Source organism: Halictus rubicundus, chromosome 3, assembly GCF_050948215.1.
Source record: "Halictus rubicundus isolate RS-2024b chromosome 3, iyHalRubi1_principal, whole genome shotgun sequence".
Classification (NCBI taxonomy): domain Eukaryota; kingdom Metazoa; phylum Arthropoda; class Insecta; order Hymenoptera; family Halictidae; genus Halictus; species Halictus rubicundus.
The window spans coordinates 6,586,039-6,607,962 of record NC_135151.1 but is presented as its reverse complement, the minus strand read 5'-3'; the positions used below and the strand labels follow the sequence as shown (position 1 = coordinate 6,607,962).

The window sequence follows — 21,924 nt, the reverse complement described above, 5'->3', positions numbered from 1 at the left end:
TATAAATATCCGGTTTCTTCATAAGACACAGCATTTTTGTCGTTAATTCGAAAGGCTGCGATCCAATTCGGGTTTTTAATTTTCATCAGAATTTCCAGGCACTGTAGCATAGTAATCTCGGGTTAATCGAGCATGTTGGAGGGCAACAGGCGAGCGAGCGAAGCGGGCCCGGCTCCGTTTTCAGTTTCCGATTATTTTTGGCAGCAGGCGGAGCGGGCAAAGCTCTCGCCTAAAAATGCTTACGACCGACGGCCTCCCGCCATTGGTCGGCCGACACCACGTGAACAGCCGACGGTGGAGGTGCACGACGTCGAAGCAGCTGTCCAAGATCCAATATCAGTCATCATTGTATCGGCGGTTAGGCTAGTCGAAGCCAGCACAGTTCTTTCACAAGGTAAGCTCAATTCGCGGCTGGAACGATCGTCTTCGTCATCGCGAAAAGCCTCCGAAGAGGACCCGGACACCTCCAACGCAACCTCCCGTTTCGTCGTCTCGAGTGCATACCAGTGAGATAGCTGTGCTTCACGAACTTAGGGACCCGGCTCAAGGTCATCAGTGTTCCGAAAGAACCTTCGTAAACCTCCTCCGCGCGGATTTTGTGACCCTTCGAGACGTTCGTGCGCGATTCCCGCGTGTCGTCGGCCCTTCAGAGTGACTGGAACCTCGTGATTTGTCTCCTGGAGCGATCTTTGCCTCTGGGAGCCGTTTTCCCCAGTGACAAAAGGGTTCCGGAGCCAACGACGTCGGGAAATGAAACTCTAAACTCTTCATCTTGCGCGACTCTTTGTGTAGAGTGCTGTACATAGGCGTGCCTAAAATTCGTTGCTTCTTCGACGGGGGCCAAACTGTGCCCCTCGGAGCCATTTCACTCCGTGCTTGCTGATCGAAAATTGTATATCTAGTTCTCTCTCTCTCTCTCTCTCTCTCTCTCTCTCTCTCTCTCTCTCTCTCTCTCTCTCTCTGTAGAATGTTTCAAATAGGCGTGTTCTGCATTCGTTGCTTTTTCAACGGAGCCAGGCTGTGCTCCCTAGGACAATCTGTGCCTAAGCCTGTTCCAGATAAACGCATCGGAAAAAAGAAATACTTCCAAGTGGTCGAAGATTATGTATATTGTTCTCTTTTTGTATAAAATTCTTCAAATGGGCGTGTTCTAAATTCGTTACCCCTTCCATTTGGCCAGACAGTGCCCCATAGGGCCAGACAGTGCTCCACGAGGCTATTTGGCTGCATGCTTTAATGAAAACGAATTTCGGTGAGATCGGATACTGTAAATTGAGAGTCGATTTGCTCGCTCTTTCGTAGGGTCCAAACAGGGCCCCATGGGGCCAGGTAGTGCTCCCTAGGGCAATCTGTCCCTAAACCTGTTCCAGATAAACGCATCGGAAAAAAGAAATACTTCCAAGTGGTCGAAGATTATGTATATTGTTCTCTTTTTGTATAAAATCCTTCAAATGGGCGTGTTCTAAATTCGTTACCCCTTCCATTGGGCCAGATAGTGCCCCATAGGGCCAGACAGTGCTCCAGGAGCACTTATTCTTTATTTCGCGTCTATGCTTGTAGAAAACTGTTTCTGGAAAAAATTGATATCAATGAGATTGCAGATCGTAGATTTCGTCTCCCATTCGTCGGGGCCAAGCGGTGCCCGACAGGGCAAACGGTGCTCCCTGCATGCTCTGGCCCTTTCCAGGCTTCTGTGTCCAATTGAAAACATTGTTCACCGCCTGGAAGTGCGAATAATCCGTTTTCAGTGACGTCTAGCTCGCTACTTTTCGCAATGAGGAAAATTTGGCGATCATGATTCGTTCAATAGAGCACGCGGATACACGCGAACAGCCTTGTGCCAGTATTCGCCGCCTCTGCCGCTACCTCGCCGACAATTATAGCCCGTTCAGACGCGTCTGAATCGACGTCTATCTTTTTTTAAGGTGCATCGTATGTCCGTCTTCGATCCTCGACTACGATTCTTCGTCGAAATTCGGGGAGGATCACCTGGCAAGCTTCTCTTGCTCTTCTTCACGGTTTCTAGGCGATCGGGCACGTAGATCGTCGAGCGACTCTGATCCTCGACGACGATCGTTCGCCAGCAAGATCGTACAGGGCGGCAGAGAGACTCGTGAGACGTGTTTTCTATTTTTACGGTGTCGGGATCTTCTTTGACATCGGAGACGGGACACACGTCCCGGAGTCGTGTCTTGGAATGGCTCGAGCGAGAGGGAGGCTATACTTAGCGAAGGCGATCGTCCATTACGAATATAAAAGGCGACGCTCGACTGTGATCCGATGAAATTCCCTCGACTCGATGTTTCCCCATTTTCTAGCGACCAGACGATTCTACACTCGGCACGGATGACCTACGTGTAACCTAGTCGCATGATCATTCGAACTGTCAATTTGCTTGGGAATTATTCTATCTTTCTGAATTGCTGGTTACACAGCTTGTCTAAATCGTAATTGTTGCTTAGTGATAATGGATGAAGTTGCGGAGGTGCAATCGGTAATCGATTTAGGTACAAGGGAATTTTCATTTCAATATATTGGAAACATTTCTAGCCTCGTCAACGGTTAGAAGGCACTCTGATCTGAATTTGGGATCTCAGGTGCCTTCGTTTATGTAAACGAGCTTGTTTCAACCCTAATCGGTCATATCAGAGGATTTTAAGTCACTCCGATAAAATGATTCCACGTCAATATCACTTAAAAATCCATCGGTAATACTCCAGTTAAAAAATTACACTTTTGCTTAATTTCACCCTACATCCGTTTTGACAAATCAATAAAATGGTCATAACTGTTTGAAATTTCCTCATAGAAATCGTCTACATCGTGTCTATTGTCACCGTTGTTAGAGCTCCATCAAGGATCTAAATTCACGCCTCCATGATCGTTCACAAAAATTTGTCGAATCTCTGACAGTGTGCACAACGAAAATCGTCCAGATTACAAGAAGGATTTCAATGGAAGTTCTTCAGGTGTCTTTTCCGATTGCATACGGGCCAGTTACACAATCGGCAAATGCAATAAATTTGCAAGCTATTTTGAAACATTGTAGCTGACTCACTACCCGTGGTCCAGCCAAAGGAACAGCCTCTCGCGAGCTCTAAATGTAACCCGATCCACCGAGGAGCGTTTCTTCAATAATTCATAAGTTCGTTTCGCTAACGGGGCTCTTTCCCTCGCTCTCTCTCTCTCTCCCTCTCTCTCTCTCTCTCTCTCTCTCTCTCTCTCTCTCTCTCTCTCTCTCTCTCTCTGGACTAACGTCGGAATCCGCACACTCTAATTAACCTCGCTGCCCGCGATTGTTGTTACTGCTTCGAAAAACATTCGTATCCCACTTTCTATATTTAAACAGTTATTTCCACCGCCGGCGTTCCACCTTTTCCTTTCATGGCCTCGCGAAAACCCGTACCCGAACAATTCTCTGGCCATTCATCTCGAAATTGTTCGAAAATGTTCTGGTGTTCTAACAATTTTATAATGTCGTTGAGTCCGATGGAAATTCTTGGTCGAGGAAGATCAATGGCCAAGACAATATGTTTGTTACTCTAACAAAAATGAGATTAAATTTAGCAGAGTTGCACTATATTCTTGCACTATAGGACCTGTTGAAGGATGTTCAATTACGTCATACTTTCTGGTTTCAAGACTGTATTTTGGAGAAGTAATACAATTGAATCGAAGACAGACACTTTGGGTTCGTCTTTTGAAGACGTCTTTCTTGTGTGAAAATTATACATTTTTCTGTTCCGAATAATCTCTGGCGATCTTTCGATAATCTTCAGAATTTTTAGTAACATTAATTATTGCAATATGTGCTAAGCTTGAAACAGTCTTCGGCGAGAAATCGATGATCGAGTTACACGTATTTATTAAAATATCGATCAGATTCAACCGGACAGATTCGAAATTGCCGCACTCGTTGCGTCTATAAACAACGATTTCAAGATTTCCACCATCGGTAGAAGAATTTTTATAATGATTTCGAAAGCTCCGATTTCTTTCATGGTTTCTGAAAATTGTTCTCCAGCCGAGGTTCCAGGCATTCCGTTCGAAGTTCTCGGGTCGCGTGCGCCTCTCCAGCCATCGAATTTATTTCGAGATATCGTTCCACGGATAAGGGAACGGCTCCAGGTTATCCGGGGCGCTTCCGGCTCCCTTATCGTCTCGTTCTCTCCAGGTTCCGACCCGCCCCTCGGGTTCCGACGTCGGGTCGCGTGCGTCTATCGGGTCGTTGCATCCAAATTTGGATCGGCCGACGCGCATCGACGTCGTCGTCGACCAAATTTCCGAAGGTGGGGGGGACGCGGGGGCCGACGCCTGGCTATTTTCGAGCACCGGATATTCTATACCGTCGTCGGCGTCGGCGTCGGCGTGAGCGAGTAAGCGCCGAGAATTTACGCGCCGCACCCGCGATTTATCGCAGCAGTGACGCCTGTCACTGACCGAAAAATTTCCACGAATGACGCAACCCTTCCCCGATGACACAACCCCCTTGAGCGATTACGATTCACCCTTTGAGAACGAGCATTTTTTTCAATATTTAAATCATCCTCTGTAGAGAGTTAGATCTTGTATTGAAGTTTTATGCACTGGGATTAGAAGAAATTTCTTTTCATTTAGCTCACAGACAGGCTGTGGAATGAACAATAAAATGAATCAATAGTTTTAATTTTTCGGCTGTTTGATTTCAAAGGGTTAATCTTTAGGAGATAGACACTGAGGATGCCTGGTTCTATTCAAACATTTGTTTCTTGTTTTTTGCGTTGATTAGCTGTGGAAGCTTTGCTCAGAATGAACTACCGAATTGCATCAAGTCATTGAATATGCTTAATATTAATTTTTATTGAACTGGTTAATTGTATAGTAGAAATCACCTTTGCTTTCCGGCGTTGGACACATAGTTGAATAATAAAAGTTTTAGTAATCATTATTACAATATTGAATTGAGTAACCTCTACCTTGCCGAAGTCGGTTAAAAAATGGCGCTACAAATTGAAATTTATATAAATATAGAAATTATAAGAAGTTGTTTTCATATTGTGAGGGTGTAGAAAATTCTTACATTATTCATTTAACACTAAAACTACTGACACTTATTGTATATCTGAAGTGTCGTATGAAGTTGAGGATTCAGTTAACATCATCTTAAAATTTGGGTCGGAACGGACCCAGGCATCATCGTCTAAAGACAGCGTTCACACGTTATTTGTGTCGAGAAGACAAATCGGTATCTGTGTTCGGTGATGCAACGCTTGATTATTGTTATTTCGTACACGAAACATCCCGTTTTCTCTGCTTTATTTTTAGGTAGACGAGCTTAGCAGACAAGATGGCGGACGATGAGGTTAGGTGGGTACTGGAAACATCTCTTTTAATGGGAACACGACTTAGTTCATTATTTTCCCGCGAACGTTCGCGTGAACCCACGTTTTCCTTCGGGATGGGTTTTACGCTGGAAATGAGGTAAAGCTTCGCTAAATATTATAAATAGACCGCGGTCTTCATTTAAACGTGGAGATCCGCGAAGCAGGAACAATCGTCCCGAGAAAAAGCAAAGGGATCGACAAAAGAAACTTTTAGTAACGCTCTTGGATCCTCTACAGATGCAAAACTAGTCTTCGTAGTAATAGAAGCTTACGATTCAATATTGACGAAGTTACACTTTCAATTTTCTTGAGCCCTGCATCAAATTTCATTTATTTGACATTTTGCTGTGGAAACTAATTTTCACATTGTAAGAGAAAAGCAGCTCCGATGGTTTTACAAAGGTGGAATTGTTCTTTAAAATGATAGATGTTCCAGTCTGAAATTTCGTTAATTTTACATTTTGCTATGAAGAACAATTGTTCATTTGAGAGAAAATCCCGAAGGGCTTTAAGAACGTAAAACAATTTCCCAAAGCATCAAAAACTCATAATTCAACGAGGCAAAAAGATATCGTTTTAATTTTCCCCGAGTTCTCGCGGCCCGAGTCAAATTAATTTCTCATTCCGCTGCGAAACATTTAAAATTCGACAAAAGCCATTGTATTATTCGCCCGCGAACGAGGTACTCTTATTTTTAAAATTCATTAGCTATTAAAATTTTATTCCGCCCAGCTTCATGCAGGATGTTTGTTTTAATTGGACGAATATTCTCTGTAACAATTACGTTTTGTTCTGCGTTCCGGATTTTAAAAGTTTCACCGATTCCTCGATGTAAATTAATTCCCAAAATTTCTGACGGACGAATCACCGGATCGATTCGATAAAATTCTCGTTCGACAGGGCGCGGTTTAATTTGTTATTTTTTCTCTTTCCCTCTCCACCCTTTTATGTCTCGTCGTATCATCGGCCACATCTTGGATCTTGACTTGACGTTGGAATGGCGAACAATGGATCGTTTGGACTCTGCAGTGTAATTAATTATAACGAAAGGTACGCATCGTTTGTGCTTTATGCTTGTGAAAACCCGCCCCCTCGAGATCACACTTAGAACTACCCCCTGTTGAACCTAGACTCAAACAAAAGGATAATCAACGCTAAATTTACCGATCAAAAGTAATCCATAGATGACGCCTTATAAAAATGGCGATGATAAATTTATTTGAATCTTCTAAAATGTTTACTATAATCAGACTGTGAAATTTGATATGTAATTCAATGTTTGTACTTAACCCTTTGCATCAGTGGCTATTTCGATTCCAGAATTTGGACTTTTCATCTAATCTAGAATATTTTCGTTACATATGACCATTTTTCCATTTTTCCATCTTGGCGCAAAAGCTAGCAAGTTCATTTTTTAGTGAAATTCTACTTGTCGAAGTTATTACATATTTTTACATATTCAAAAATCAGGATATGCCCTGCCCTTTCACGAGGATCTTCATTCTTACTCGTACCACGCTTGAACGTTTAGGAATTTAAGAAACATAAAGACAGTTAATAACACAAGAATCGTTTTGAATTGTAGTCGAATAATTTTTAGCGATGTCTCAGAAGAGGCAGTCGAATGCAAAGGGTTCATTTTATGAGAATAAAAATAAATGAAGCATTTCTTGTGATCAAAATGAAAGAAACAGACCTTTCCGTTCATATGCATGTTTTTTGTGTTTTATAAATTCACAGGTCCTATGAACGCATAAAAATTCGCAGTCTAATTATAATAGATGCTTGGACGAGACAATTTAGTCCGTCATTTTCCCCGAACAAATTTGTATAATCGTAAAAAGTGCGACGACTTGACGATGGCAAGTTTAGCGTTGAAATCCTCGCGCACGATCGGCGTTTTTCGGTCGGCGAATTTTTACCGGGAGATTTTTGAATTTTTCCTCCCGGATTTCGTACTTTTTTTGCCGGACGGTCGACGCTTAGACGGAACCAGGACTTCCGGTTCTGCGACAAACACCGACAACGATCGTGTCGGTGCCTCTGAATCGACCGAGAGCGCCCTGTTTTTTATTGTTTTTCGTAGCGTTCAAAGTGGAAACTCGACGCGACAGCGCGAAAAGCTGCCAGTCCACGATGAACCGCGCGCAGTGTGCCAGTAGTTTTTCCCTATTTTTTTTTTATTCCTTTCGGTCTTTTTCATTTGATGTACTTTTTTCTGTGCCCCGAATAATGAGGAGACCGTAGAAGTTTATCCTCGTGGCAGTGATCCCCCGCGATATTTCCTTTTTCCACGGGGAACCACCGCGCGAAATCCCCGGCTCCCGATTTTCCCCGTACGCCCCCGTACTATCATCCTTATCTGTTCATTTCTTATGGAATACCGGATTACCCGTGATACGGCTCCGTCCCGGCGGAGGAACCACCGAGAATCCACCGATATCGTTCTCCATTCGGCTACTTAGATGTTTCCCTGGAATAATAATCTTATCTCCGGGGACGCGCGACGCCCGTCACTTCCGGTTTCGAAGAATCAATGCCTGGTATCCGGCCGATTCGTATTTGCCAACGCTAATTTCACGTGGGACGGTTTTATCGAAAGAAAATGGCAACGTTGCCTTCGTGCGCTAACGTTCAGGATCATTTCGACGCTTGGTAAACATCTATCGTACTATTTGTAAAACTCGATTTCGTTTTATAGAATTTCGTTTCGCAGAAAAATCAACGTTTTCAACGTACATATTTTCACAGCTTCAAATCTGACAGCTAAATAAATGATTTCCATGTAGGTCGATTCTCCAGACTTTTCCAAATACGAGGGTATATCCTTTTAAAACATTATGAATATTTATACACATTTAAATCATGTTCAAACACGCTTTCATTTTACGTATTAGCAATTTTTCCATTGCAATAGAAGTTAGTACAAAGAAGTACGCAGAGTGTAAGCCTTATTCATTTGTATCTTGACGACGATAAAAATCCTATTCTTAAGTAATGAAATTTAAAGGCAAACATTATTCAGCTCACTCTGTCGCACTCAGTTTTTCTCGGATTAAAAGACACTCGGCTAAAACTTTAATATAATTCCTTATAAAAACCGACGCAGAGCGAACGTTTTATTAAAAACCGCCTCACAATGGCCGTTTTATTAAATCCTAAATTACTGCAAAAATATTCCAATCGTGAGAAGAATTAAAAGCGTCGGACTAGTTCCGAACATTAGCGAGAACGATGGTGCGCTGCCAATTGAATCCAAAGGGAGCGGAAAATAGTCCAGCAACAATGTTTCGTAATATCGTTGTCGGACGCTTCTATCTGCGGGATTTTATTAAACAATTTAAATATCATTCTCAATTTGATTGCTCCTCCGCTTTTCTATCGGAATCGCTGGTGACATTCGATATTCGGCGTGCAAAATCGTCGCGCTCGTAATTTGCTGGAAACAATTTCGCGCCGGAAAAAAGGGTGGGGGAGCAGAGGGGAGGGAGAGTTATCGAGCGTACCGATAGCCGATAACATGTTTCGGTTTCATGGGAATCCGGCGTATATTTTTCCACCACGGGCATAAACGTAAAATTTCGTACGAGGCAGCAGGGCAGAGTAAGAGATAGACCCGGAAGTATTACGACCGACACGTCGGTTGCCTCCGCGGGGTGGACTTTGCCCTTGATTTATCGGGCCACTCGCGTTCTTATTTCAACATTATTTACCGCCCTGGGATAGCCGTACACTCTATCTGCCCGGTTCCTTTCTCTTTTCAAACTTTCCCGGCTCCTTTTTAGTCACATTGCTGTAAAAGCGCCTCGTTAACCCTCGCGGTACGTTCAGGACAGTAGGCTGGGTCCTCACGGACCCGTTGCACCCTGTGCGATCATTCCAAAATGCCTAGCTTCAATATCGCAAATTTTTATTATTGAGGGAGTAAGACAATTAAATTGAACAGACTTTAATTTCTATTTATGCGCTATGGCTGGGTCGTTAAGGACCCATTGCACACTGTGTAATCATTTCAAAATGTGCAGCATCATTATCGCAAATTTTTATTATTGAAGGAGTAAGACAATTAAATTGAACAGACATTAATTTCTATTTATGCGCTATGGTTGGGTCATTAAGGACCCGTTGCACACTGTGCGATCATTCCAAAATGCCTAGCTTCAATATCGCAAATTTTTATTATTGAGGGAGTAAGACAATTAAATTGAACAGACTTTAATTTCTATTTATGCGCTATGGTTGGGTCATTAAGGACCCGTTGCACACTGTGCGATCATTCCAAAATGCCTAGCTTCAATATCGCAAATTTTTATTATTGTGGGAGTAAGACAATTAAATTGAACAGACTTTAATTTCTATTTATGCGCTATGGCTGGGTCGTTAAGGACCCGTTGCACACTGTGTAATCATTTCAAAATGTGCAGCATCATTATCGCAAATTTTTATTATTGAAGGAGTAAGACAATTAAATTGAACAGACTTTAATTTCTATTTATACGCTATGGTTGGGTCATTAAGGACCCGTTGCACACTGTGCGATCATTCCAAAATGCCTAGCTTCAATATCGCAAATTTTTATTATTGAGGGAGTAAGACAATTAAATTGAACAGACTTTAATTTCTATTTATGCGCTATGGCTGGGTCATTAAGGACCCGTTGCACACTGTGTAATCATTTCAAAATGTGCAGCATCAATATCGCAAATTTTTATTAATGATGGAGTAAGACAATTAAATTGATCAGACTTTAATTTCTATTTGTGCGCTATGGCTGGGTCGTTAAGGACCCGTTGCACACTGTGTAATCATTTCAAAATGTGCAGCATCAATATCGCAAATTTTTATTAATGATGGAGTAAGACAATTAAATTGAACAGACTTTAATTTCTATTTGTGCGCTATGGCTGGGTCATTAAGGACCCGTTGCACACTGTGTAATCATTTCAAAATGTGCAGCATCAATATCGCAAATTTTTATTAATGATGGAGTAAGACAATTAAATTGAACAGACTTTAATTTCTATTCGTGCGCTATGGCTGGGTCATTAAGGACCCGTTGCACACTATGTAATCATTCCAAAATGTCTAGCATCAAGACTAAAATTTTTTATTGCGTGTAAGACAATTAAATTGGACAGACTCTGATTTTTGTTGTGCCATGGCTGGGTCATTGAGGACCCGTTGCATTCTATACAATCATTCTATAGTGTCTAGCATCAAGATTACAAATCGATATTATTATTTAAGGAGTAATACAGTTAAATTGATCAGATTATGATGTTTTTGCGCACGCTATGTCTGATCATGACCTGCTGATTCTACTTACGATGCGTCGAACACAAAAGATGTTATTCCTTTTTCTCGACTTGTTCCTCTATGTAAAATCATGTGGTCATTGAATGATACATAGACGCACAATAGATATAAATTTTCTTCTTTTTGTGCTTGGCAAGTATGAACAACAACGTTCTATTCACTATAACCATAAATCGTAGTTCGTACATTCAAATTTAATATGTTCAATTGAATTGTCTTTTCAGTAACATTTTCTTCATCACGCTTGTACCTGACAAAACGTGTTAATTAAAGAAAGTCAATGTATTTCGTAGATAATTGATGGAATCGATAGCTAAATTATTGTAGATTCAATGTAATTGTTAAAACATCGATAAAATTGCATTAGACAGACTTGTACCTTCGTGTAACGTTATGGTTGGGTCTGAAGGGACCCGGCACCGTATGGCGAGGGTTAATATGAACCCGACATGCTCCACACTCCCAGTTTAACATCCGGTTTCCATGTGTTCGAGTCGCCGGAGAAGATATTGCTCCCGGCGTACGAAAATATTAGAATCCCATCAGACTTCCTTTCGCGCGTCTCCCGCCGGAAGTTCATTTCATGCGAGAAAGTTTTTATACTTCGCGGGGGAGAACGTATTTCCCGTAACGTTCCCTCTGTTTCGCGGGAACGTTCCCCCGGAACGACATAAGTCACGTCTTCGAGAAATTTTCGTTTTCGTCGTGAGCCAAGTTTCAATGAAAAATTATACAGCGAACATTTGTTCCGTACCGTCAGAATAGAAAAAAAAAGTTAGAATTCTATAACGCGGAAACTGACATTACTTTAACTCTTGTCCACTGTTCAGGAAACCAGGACATTCATATTCTGTAAATCAAATTGGTATCACTATCAATTTATATATTTCAGGAAGGAAAAATTGCAATCAAAATCAGAAGTTTGCATTCGGGTGAAATTTATCTGATCGATGTAGTTAAATTGATATTATCTCTTGCTGCTGCCTTTGTTTAGATATATTCAGCCTGTTCGCGTACGGTATATTTAAATAAAATTACCGTGTAATTTGATCTTCATCCGAAGTGACTCTAAATTCAATTACAACGACAATCGAGGCATAATTTCGGCACAGTGTTTCAGCGGAAACGCCGCTTTAAAGCAGGCCCCGGTAGAACGTAATCCGATTACGCACTACCGATGACGATTAAAATGTAATCGATTACGAGATGTGTTCCGCAGTCGTTAATTGTTGCTGACCTACAATGGTGACTGAAGTACGCTCGCCACTAATTAACAACTACGGACAGCAATCGACGATTGAATTATCAGACTGCCTGATGGAACTATTTAGACGTGCACTGTGTCCATAGTCGCGCAATAATGTTTTCATTGTTGACATTCAATGCGACAAATCTATTCACCGGCGCACACTTTAATTGTCCTCATTAATTGTTTCAATATAAATCACAATTTTGCTTCAAAGCATTAGCAAAGCGAAGGGTCAAGAGTAACATGGTGAAAATATAGGGGGTGAGAGCCCTTCACTTTAGAGACGATTATCTCAATTACTATTCAAGCTGTTCGAACGAATTAAAAAGCAAACGGTGCATACACACTGCTTTATTTTCACAATATTTTGTTGAAAATTTTAGCTCTTTTACTGGGGGTAGAAAAAAATCAGCAGTGGTTCAAGAAAACAATATCTTCAAATAAAAGTAATGAGTGTGCTGAATTGTTCTCTGAATAGTGGACCATTATTTAAGAGAAACGGAAATTTATGCGAATCTTGGTTCAGCGAACGAATTGCATGACTTATGGCGGTCCGTCCGACACTGACAAACAAACAGTGTCCTCCCCTGTACCCAAATTCGACTGACTCATAGTTAGCCAGCGTAGCACTAAAATAGAGCTCCAAGCACGAGCAACCTAGATAACCAGAGAAACCTGGGGTAACGTAGACACTACAGTCGCATGAAAGACGAAATATTTCTGTGTCCTTTGCGGCGTGAAGCGTCCTTTGTGTTGTGCCATGTCCGCAGCATGCTCCTCACGCTTTGGCGACGTTTTAATTAGCACGTGGGATTCGTCCGGATTCTTTCCGGTTTACAGCACGAAGAAGTACCAGCCAATTGTTGCATGCTGTCAAACATTCGCAATCTATTCGCAATTTGCACACCGTTCATCGCGATTGAGAATTGCACTCCGCCGCAAATCACGCGACACACACACACACTGCTTTATAAAACGCTTTACGCAATTTTCTAGACGGAACCCGGAACACTTTCATTGGCACGCGATTCATTCCTGGGAACGGACGTGGGCGTTTCATTATTTAAAATTCATTGCGAGCAACGAATAATAGAGTTAAAATTAATTGAACGTTCCTCATTGCGTGAACTTTTGAGAAATTTGAAGTTAGGAATAAAATTAATGGTTTCGTTTATGTCTCGGTGACATCAGACAATTGTTTTGTTCGAACATGTTCGTTTTATTTTTTTCTTTTTAATTTCTAGTTGAAAATCTTAACGTCGAAATTATTGTTTCTATTTAGACCGCACAATATGATAATGCAAAAATATATTAAAATGTGTATAAAGTAGTGCACAGTATGTCAGCGAGGTACTGTACCAAATGTTATAGTGAAGTTTTTCGGGAATCGTGCCTATTTCCGGTCCGAAGGTTGTTCCGCGTTTCGTCCGCAAGAAGAAGTTTTACTCACGATCCCCGTCTCTTTTTCTTTACAGAGGAAACGTCTCGAGGATGTACGTAAGAGGGGAAACTATCGGTGAACCTTAAAGTCAAGCAGAACAGGACGATCACTCGCGAAACTTTTTCAATAACTTGTCGAGCCATGCTAATCGAAACGGTTATCCGCGTCGGTTCTCCGTGAAAAGATCCCGTCACGGGCCCGCATACGATGCTTCCGGCACCATTTAGTCCTTTGCATTCAAAGGAGCCTCCAACTCGAACAATTAACAAAACGAAATATTTTTAAATGCATTTTGAACGCCACCATCGAAAATGTTTTCTATTTCCGGTAAACACACTTCGCAGTCGATCACACAAATTTTCATATACCTGTCAAATGTTGATCGGTCTATCTAATCTTGAAATATTGATTAGGATTAGACAGACTCCAAAAATTGATGGAAAATTCTCTCTCAAATTTAAATATTTTGTAAATATTCATATTTCTTGCGGTTTTTGTGTAAAATGTTTGATATTTGCCACGTGTGTAGAGTTTCGTGAGTGACTGTACACCATCGCAGGAGTGCAAAGGACTAGATTCCGTTGTCCGTGAATTTCTAAATGGAATTAACGATTCTACTTCCTAGAACTTTTCACATGAATTTCACGGCCGCTTTGAGAATTTAAATTTCGCGCCGTCGCGAACTATTCTACCGTTTCGTGGAACGTTGCGTTCCATGTCGTTGTCAGATAAGATGTTTTAAGGGAGTTTCGCACGGAAAATGTAGGAAAAGAAGAGGAAACAGGCGGAGACCGACAGAAAGAGGGCGGAGGTCCGCGCCCGCCTCGAAGAGGCTTCCAAAGCCAAGAAGGCGAAGAAGGGTTTCATGACCCCTGACAGGAAGAAGAAGCTTAGGGTGAGTTTACACCACATTCTTCACTAATTCCTCGTCGCGTTACAAGCGTTCCGTTGCGTTTATCATCGCACAATCCCCTTAGAAATCTCCGAGACATCTCTAGCCAACTAAATGCTAGTTTGCAATTTTTCATGAGCAGACTTTTTAACGAAACAATTGTGAAACATTGCAGACGATGTATTTCGATAGCAGGATCTTGTAAAATATTTTTTAAAATTCGATTTTTCCTCGTGACTACACTTTCCATTCGGAGAAGTAGAAGTAACCAGCATTAGTCAGACTATGGAGATGGAATCCAATAAAAGTTTTAAAGCAACCAACAATTTTATTATTTTTCTTTTTACATTACAATTTGTTGGAAAGTGTCAATTTGAAGATGTTAAAATCAAGTGGATGTGTCTAGTAGTAGTCACGCATAGAATTAAAAATATTCCTTTAAACGAGCAGTACTGCAACACGTCCATCGTCTGAGAATCCTTTACTAGATTTTCGTTAACAGTTTAAAAATTTATATCCAAAGAATAGTCATATTTTTAACCCATAAAAAGTTTTCCAGATCTTTTGCATGTGATTAGAAAGTTAAAACGGAACAAAAAGGAAGCCAAGGGGTCGGAACTTGGCGACGAATCATTCCTCTCCCTTATCTTTCAATTTGGATCAAGGTCATTCCCGAAGCAGACAAGATTCCTCGCGAGCATTTTCCTCGGGAATTTCCACTCGGCGCCATTGTTCCAACTTCTTGGTAGGAAGTTTCCCGGTCCGGTCCTTACCGGGCGCGTTTTATCGCCGCCTTAGATCTTCATTTCGCTGCGCAACACCGTTCAAAGCCCCGTATTTCTCTATTACCTTGTCACACTTCAACGCGCGGGACTTCCGCCGGTTTTGGAAGCGTTTTCGCCGCGGGTATCCTGGTCCGCGTCGAGTTCTCGGGACAAGCTTCCGTCCCCCCGCCGCCTTTTGCATGATATTCCGAAAAGGAAGAAAGCGTTCCCGGGGCTTAGCCGAGTCCGCAGGAGAGAATTTACCGGGCGGTTTACGGCCCTGCCCGAATCCCCGCGATTTCCTGAAGGTCCTCTCGCGCCACGCTAGGATTCCGCCTTTTATGCGACCGACAGCCTCTGACAATGGCGCCCCGCCTTTCTTCTCTGCTCGCAGTTGTTGCTGCGCAAGAAAGCCGCCGAGGAATTGAAGAAGGAGCAGGAGAGAAAAGCCGCGGAAAGGAGGCGCATCATCGAAGAACGCTGCGGAAAGCCCAAGGACACCGACAACGCGAGCGAAGGTACTTACACTGTATTCAACATACCCGCGAGCACCGTAAACCGCGTTCCCTATGGGCCACGAGCACGCTGGCCGACTCGAGAAGTGCTCACTCTACTCGTCAGAAAATTTTTGTTCACTGAAGATCCGTTCTTTCTTGGATAATCTTGCTTTTTTAGTCATAAATGTTGGCATATTTTTATGTAAGCCTGTAGTTCGTTTAAAACTGAGCAACTTTTGTTCCGACAGTTTTTAAAAATGTTGTGTAGGTTGGGAGTTATAGTGGTTTGAAGTGTACACGCTCGGTATAGTAGCGCTCGCGCGCCTACGCCAATGCCGCGCGTAGCGTGTGGACTTTGAACAGCTGTAACTTCGGAACTAGGAGAGATATTGGAAAATGGGTCAAACAAAAGTTACTCGGTTTTGTCAGAACTATGCGAACATAGAAAAATCTGGCCATATTTCAATTGGAAAATTGACATTATCAGTCTCTGAAGTTTAAAAATGATTTCGACAGCATCGATCAATTTTCAAACACCAGCGTACACTTCGAACCCTCTACCACAGGATGTTTTTTCAAGTCTGAGCTAGATGTACACGAAACGAAAAGGGACTGAAAAATACATAATGTGTCGACAGCTAAAAAATCTGAAAAACGAACCAAGACGTGAAAAGTGAAAATATGCACCTGCGAAGTTACACACAGTTGTAGAGGGTGAACGAAGTAACGTGTACAGTTTTCAGTGTATAGTTAAAGGGCTGGCGCTAATCGAACGGCCACCGTGCTCGTCCAATCGACGTTCGAGTACGTCAGGGCCGAAGTTGACTCGCCGCAGGCTTTCGCTCGAATCAGGATCATATTTTTTCCGGGCGAATATTTTCCCGGGCTTTTTTCCCGAGAGACATGTGAGAAGCGAATCATGCCGTGGGATCTCTGTCCGTTCGTGGTTAGCGTCCGTGGTATAATCAATCGTGTATCCCCGGTGGTTTCGATCCATCATCGTTGAGGACGCACAGTGTCTCCTCTCGGAGAAAACTCGACGATGGCACACACACCGTCGGACCCCCAGGTTCGATCGCTTAAACTCGCTCGTTAACATACGTCCCGTGAACACGACAATGGTCCGTACGGTGTGCCAGCACACATTACCTTCAAAGAAGACTACACGGACTCGACGGTAGCTTTAAGAGAAGGATGGCGTGGACACGGCGGACGATACAGATGCCTCGGAATTTTATTTGAGAGCGAACTCGATGAGATATCGATCTCGACGTGGCCACCTGTGCTTGCTACAGGATGCTACACAAGTGCTACAATGTGCAGTCGTGCTGGGAGTACTTGTTTTATTCACTGTAGATTTTGAAAGCATTAGACTATATTCAATCTAAAGGCGTTTAATTGAAATATTTGGTGTAGGATATATATAGTTTGATTGGTATGATATTATCCTTTTTTGTATGATATGTGAGTAGATGAACTTTTTATTATTTCTGTATTTTTTCTAGTTAATTTTTATCATTTTAATGTCAAAAATTTCAATTTCTATCCTTTAAATTTTTACCATTTTAATGTCAAAAGTTTCAATTTCTATCCTTTAAATTTTTACCATTTTAATGTCAAAAGTTTCAATTTCTATCCTTTAAATTTTTACCATTTTAATGTCAAAAATTTCAATTTCTATCCTTTAAATTTGTACCATTTTAATGTCAAAAATTTCAATTTCTATCCTTTAAATTTGAACGTGTTTGAGCCACTAAAGAATAACTACAAATCCATATAAAATTAAAAATAAATATCTCGAATAGTTCCTCTTAAATGTAATTCCAAAGGCATGATATATAGGGTGTTCAATAATACACGGTACGATCGGGAAAGAGGAGTTTCCACGTTCACAGACGAAACGAAAATGCAGAGTAAAATTGTTGAGATGCGAAAGATTGTTTCCACAAAATTGAGTCCGAGTATCTATATGCATACGACTTTACGAATTTAATGTTTTGCAACAGGTAGAAATGGTCGTCCCGGGACACTTTAAAAATCAAGTAACAGTGTAATATAATAGGTTTCGTAGAATGATTTAAGAGAGAGTGCCGATTTCAAAATCGTAATGTTACCTTTGAGGCCAAGTAGAAGTGACAACTGATGGTCTGTGACACATGTTAGAATTAGAAATACTTTTAGCGATGCAGTAAATCAGTTTCATAGTCTTGAATCGTTTTAAGACAGTAAAACCAATTGTAACAGCAAGTAGAAGTGTCGAGCAATAGTCAGACACAAAGCAGAATTAGAAATACTTTCACAGGTTGTCTGCGATGTACCGCAATATTTGTATTAATTTATTGCAGTCTACTGACATTGAGAAGCTACGAGCAAGTGGAAGCATCTAGCATTATTCGGACATAGGATGAAAAATCCTTTTAAACGAAAACAACAGCACAATATAATTACCTGTGTGGAATCATACCTTGCAAAATGTTAAATTTTAGAAGATAAAATTAAGTGGAAGTATCTCGCGTCTAACTTTGCGAACAGCGGGACGTCGACGTAAAGAATTTCGCTCTGCTTTTTCCGAGCGTGAGAACATCCGTTTCCGGTGTCGCACATGTTATTGGTCATCCTGTAGACAGAGGGTTAGCCGTGTCAGCGGCGTTAGAGGACGCGCACCGAGGCCGAACAAAGAGAACGGTATCGTTCCCCCATCGTGCTTGAATGAGAAATGATGAATTCTGTCCGATCTTTTTCACCTTGATCCACACAGAGACCGTGAAGCGCGTGCTGCGCGAGTACCACAATAGGATCACAGCATTGGAGGATCAAAAATTCGACTTCGAATATATTGTTAAGAAGAAGGACTTCGAGGTACTTGAGAACGAACGGTTGCGAGAAACGTAACGAGACGTGCGAATAACGAGGCATTCACGAACACGTACACACTTCCACAACGACATGCCGCACACTTACACGCACGAACACGTACACCGACACATGCACACATATACAAACAGATGCATTCGTACACGGACACATGCCACACATATACCGATACATATACACAGATACACGCACACATTACCAGTTTTAACACAACACCGATGCTCAATGTTGTTGCACTTGAGCAATGGAACGCGCTTGCCCGGTCGGTTGCGAATTCACGTTCGATTGACGAACAGAGAGGCCGACGTGCATCCTCGGATGCGTTTTGGCAAACGGATGTGCGACCCTCGCCGTTACGCAACCGTAACATTGCCATTATTTATAAACGACGGTAGCGTATTTATGTTGCCACGGTGACGACGCGTTTCTTTTTTTATCGGTACCCTCGCTACCAGAGGTGTCCACGTTTCCGAGCCACACACGTACACTGTTTATTTTTTTGTTTTCATTACTGCCAGTAAACTGCGGATTTCGTGCGCTCACGTTGAACCAGATCCTCCAAGGATTAATAAACATTTTATTTACCGACCTATAGTATTTCCACCATGGCAGAATTTTCAATGAAATTCGATATTCAATTTCTTGACGCGTTACGTACAGTTCTTTGGCGCTTATAAAGTTCTGCGGCAGAATCCGCTTACTTTTCATTTATACTTTTAATCGGCGATACAATCGAGGCCGAACTTGATTTTTATTTGCCTCAGACACTGAGAGGATGTCATAACGTAATGAAAAATATTTTTTGCCACCACTGTAAACAATAGTACAGTCGATAGAAGATGAAATTCGTGCAAACATCCGCAGGCTACTCGCAGCACACCGTTTAAAACACAATTACCGGTAGCTGCGCCACCGCTCGGAAATATTACATCTATTGTTCGTAACCAACAATGAATTCTTCTCTGCCAGAAAAGATCGCATGTGTGAAATATGATTTAATTAACAACGGCACGAGTTAACTCGAGCGAACCAGAAGCCTGCTTTAATTTCTTGTTTGGCCGGCGAGCGTTGCGAACGTTCAAATATCTCCGAGCAATGGCGTAGCGAGTTCGTTTAATCAAAGTGTCATCTTCGTCACGGACGAAAATTCGCGGTCCTCGCCAAAAACGATGATGATTCTATACGATGATTTTCATTCTACGTGGCGTCTGCGCAACCCGGGCAAGTGTCGCGAGCTTCGCATTTCGTCTCTCCGTTTTAATTATTGACAAACATACTATTATTTATTTTATTTTATTTTTTTTTGGTTCACTCACTATCTGACATAACACGGCTACTCTGTCTTTCTCTCTGTCTCTTTCTCTATCTCTCTCTCTCTCTCTCTACCTCTCACTCTCTATCTATCTCTGTTTGTCTCTATATTTTTTAATTTTCTTCGCACATATTTCTGTTCGCTCGTTTTTCTTGTTGCGCGCGATCTACGTGATTTGCTCTCTTCGTTTAATGCTATATCTCGTCGTCAATTACCACCCACTATCTCACTATCTTTGTCGCTGGTGATTTCTCGCAGTACAAGCAAAGCCGTCGATTCTTTTCAGCGTACTTGTAACAATTAATTAACTTACTGTGTTCTCACCAAGTTGTCACCATACGCTGTTCATTCCGATATAACGGAGCAATTTCCCCCCCTCCGACTTTTCTAGCGCTCTACTTCTTTTATTTTCTTTTGTTTTCTTTTTAACTTTTGGATTTCCTGGTTGGCGATCTAAGTTGGTCTCACGGCGGACGCGTCCGCAGTTTTCGCAGCGATCTCGTTTGCTTTCTATGTTCCTGCGCAATGTGAATCCCGCGCGTTCGAAGCGCGCGCCCCTGGATCCAGGATCCAGCTGGATCCGGCGTTACTCTTTCGATTCAGCTTGCACTTATTCCACTTTGCGAACCCTGTTGCCGCGGATCTCGCTGAAAACGACGCTGTTCCCGCCGACAAGCGTTCACCAACATTTATCGACAATGATGGTTGACAAACGCACTTTCTAAATCGCATACATGCTCACATTGAACGCATCTTTAACGTACAAATTGCTAAGTTCCTTTGGAAAGCATATTTCTATTCATACAAATTATTCATTGCCATTTTACGCGGGTGCAAATTAGAATTTTTCGAGGAAGCTCGACTGTAACGTGTGTGTCAAAATATTACATTGTATAATCTTCATGCCTATCCATAAGCATGACACGAACATAAAGGAATGTAAAAATTGCGATAAATGCTGTTACAATTACACTACTATTCTACAAGTACATTTTAGTGTACCGCTTTAATTTTCTACATTTTGTGACTCATGTTAATTTTATTGTTTCACTGTTAAAGTTATTCTATAGCCTTTGAAGTGAATTCAATAAATTCAATGAAATCAAGCACCTATTATATTGAAATTGTATAATAGCAGTCGTTCAGTTAAATAGTTTGTAGAGAAGAACGCCGAGTGCTTGCTTATGTTGAATTCGTTATCAAATTTTGTACGACTTGTGCAACGCAAGACAAAAAATTACCCTGCTCGTTCGGATCATAAATTTGCGGTTGCAAAATATGAGAGAAAACCTTGTATCCAATGTTAATACATGTATATTACATTCACAGTTATATGTCATATCGTAGAACTTACACTATCGCAGAATAATATCAAAGTCGTCATCAGTCAATCAATGCCGGTGAATTCTGATCGACGAGAGCAAGGTATCGATCATTTCAAATCGATTTCAACGAGATCCGTTTTTCTACACCGTTCTACCCCCGTTCTCAACGAATTGTTTAACAGAATAGTCCGCGCGCTACTGGGAGGGGAACAAAACAAATACGAAAATGAACAAAATGAACAAAGTAGAGAGCTAGGCGTGCCGCGAAACGAACGAATTTTTTTCAAAGGTGACTTCGAATTTTGACAGCTAACGTGAAGTCCGTTCTGACCCAGTATCATAAGAGGATCATCGTTCTCGAGGGGCAGAAGTACGACCTTGAGTACGAAGTCGCCAAGAAGGATTTCGAGGTCGACATGTTTTTCGATGCACAAAACGACGACGTTGCAATTAACATTTATAAAAAGAGAAAACAGAGCAGAATACCATATTTTTTTTTCTCCTGTTTTTTCTCTTTCTCACTTTCTCTCTCACTTTCTCTCTCTCTCTCTCTATCTCTATCTCTATTTCTATCTCTATCTATCTTTTTCTATCTCTCTTTCTCTCTGTTAGACCATTTTTGTTGATTTTTCCAGCACACACGTTCCTCCGGGAACTGTGCGCGTATTTTTTTCTCATTAGTTGCGCAAGAAGATTTTGTTGCTAGAGCGCAGCGCTGAGTAACAATGATTTTCTTATCTGACTCCTATCATAAATTTTTGTTTACTTTTGTACCGTTTGTGACCAGAGATTTTGAGAGGTTTCGGCTGTTTAATGTTAACGTACGTTGAACTTAGGCATCGAGGCTGAATCACACATTTAATACTTTACGCAAACTGATACTCTAACGTA

General features: G+C 41.6%; 1 protein-coding gene across 18 annotated transcripts in view; it reads left to right on the top strand.

The window, feature by feature from the left end:
• The first annotated feature begins 248 nt into the window (after positions 1-248).
• Positions 249-21,924, top strand: part of Wupa (troponin wings up A) — a 53,141-nt gene continuing 31,465 nt past the window's right edge. For 4 of the 18 annotated variants that reach the window (XM_076785048.1, XM_076785044.1, XM_076785054.1 and 1 more), the window contains exons 1-6: positions 259-394; positions 5,305-5,341; positions 13,404-13,421; positions 14,136-14,264; positions 15,420-15,543; positions 18,281-18,381. In XM_076785048.1, the coding sequence (XP_076641163.1) occupies positions 5,327-5,341; positions 13,404-13,421; positions 14,136-14,264; positions 15,420-15,543; positions 18,281-18,381 (387 nt within the window). In that variant the 5' untranslated portion in view covers positions 259-394; positions 5,305-5,326. Of the gene's footprint in view, positions 395-5,304; positions 5,342-13,403; positions 13,422-14,135; positions 14,265-15,419; positions 15,544-18,280; positions 18,382-21,342; positions 21,444-21,924 lie in introns of all 18 variants that reach the window. The other 14 variants (XM_076785046.1, XM_076785045.1, XM_076785059.1 and 11 more) reach the window with 12 other exon arrangements.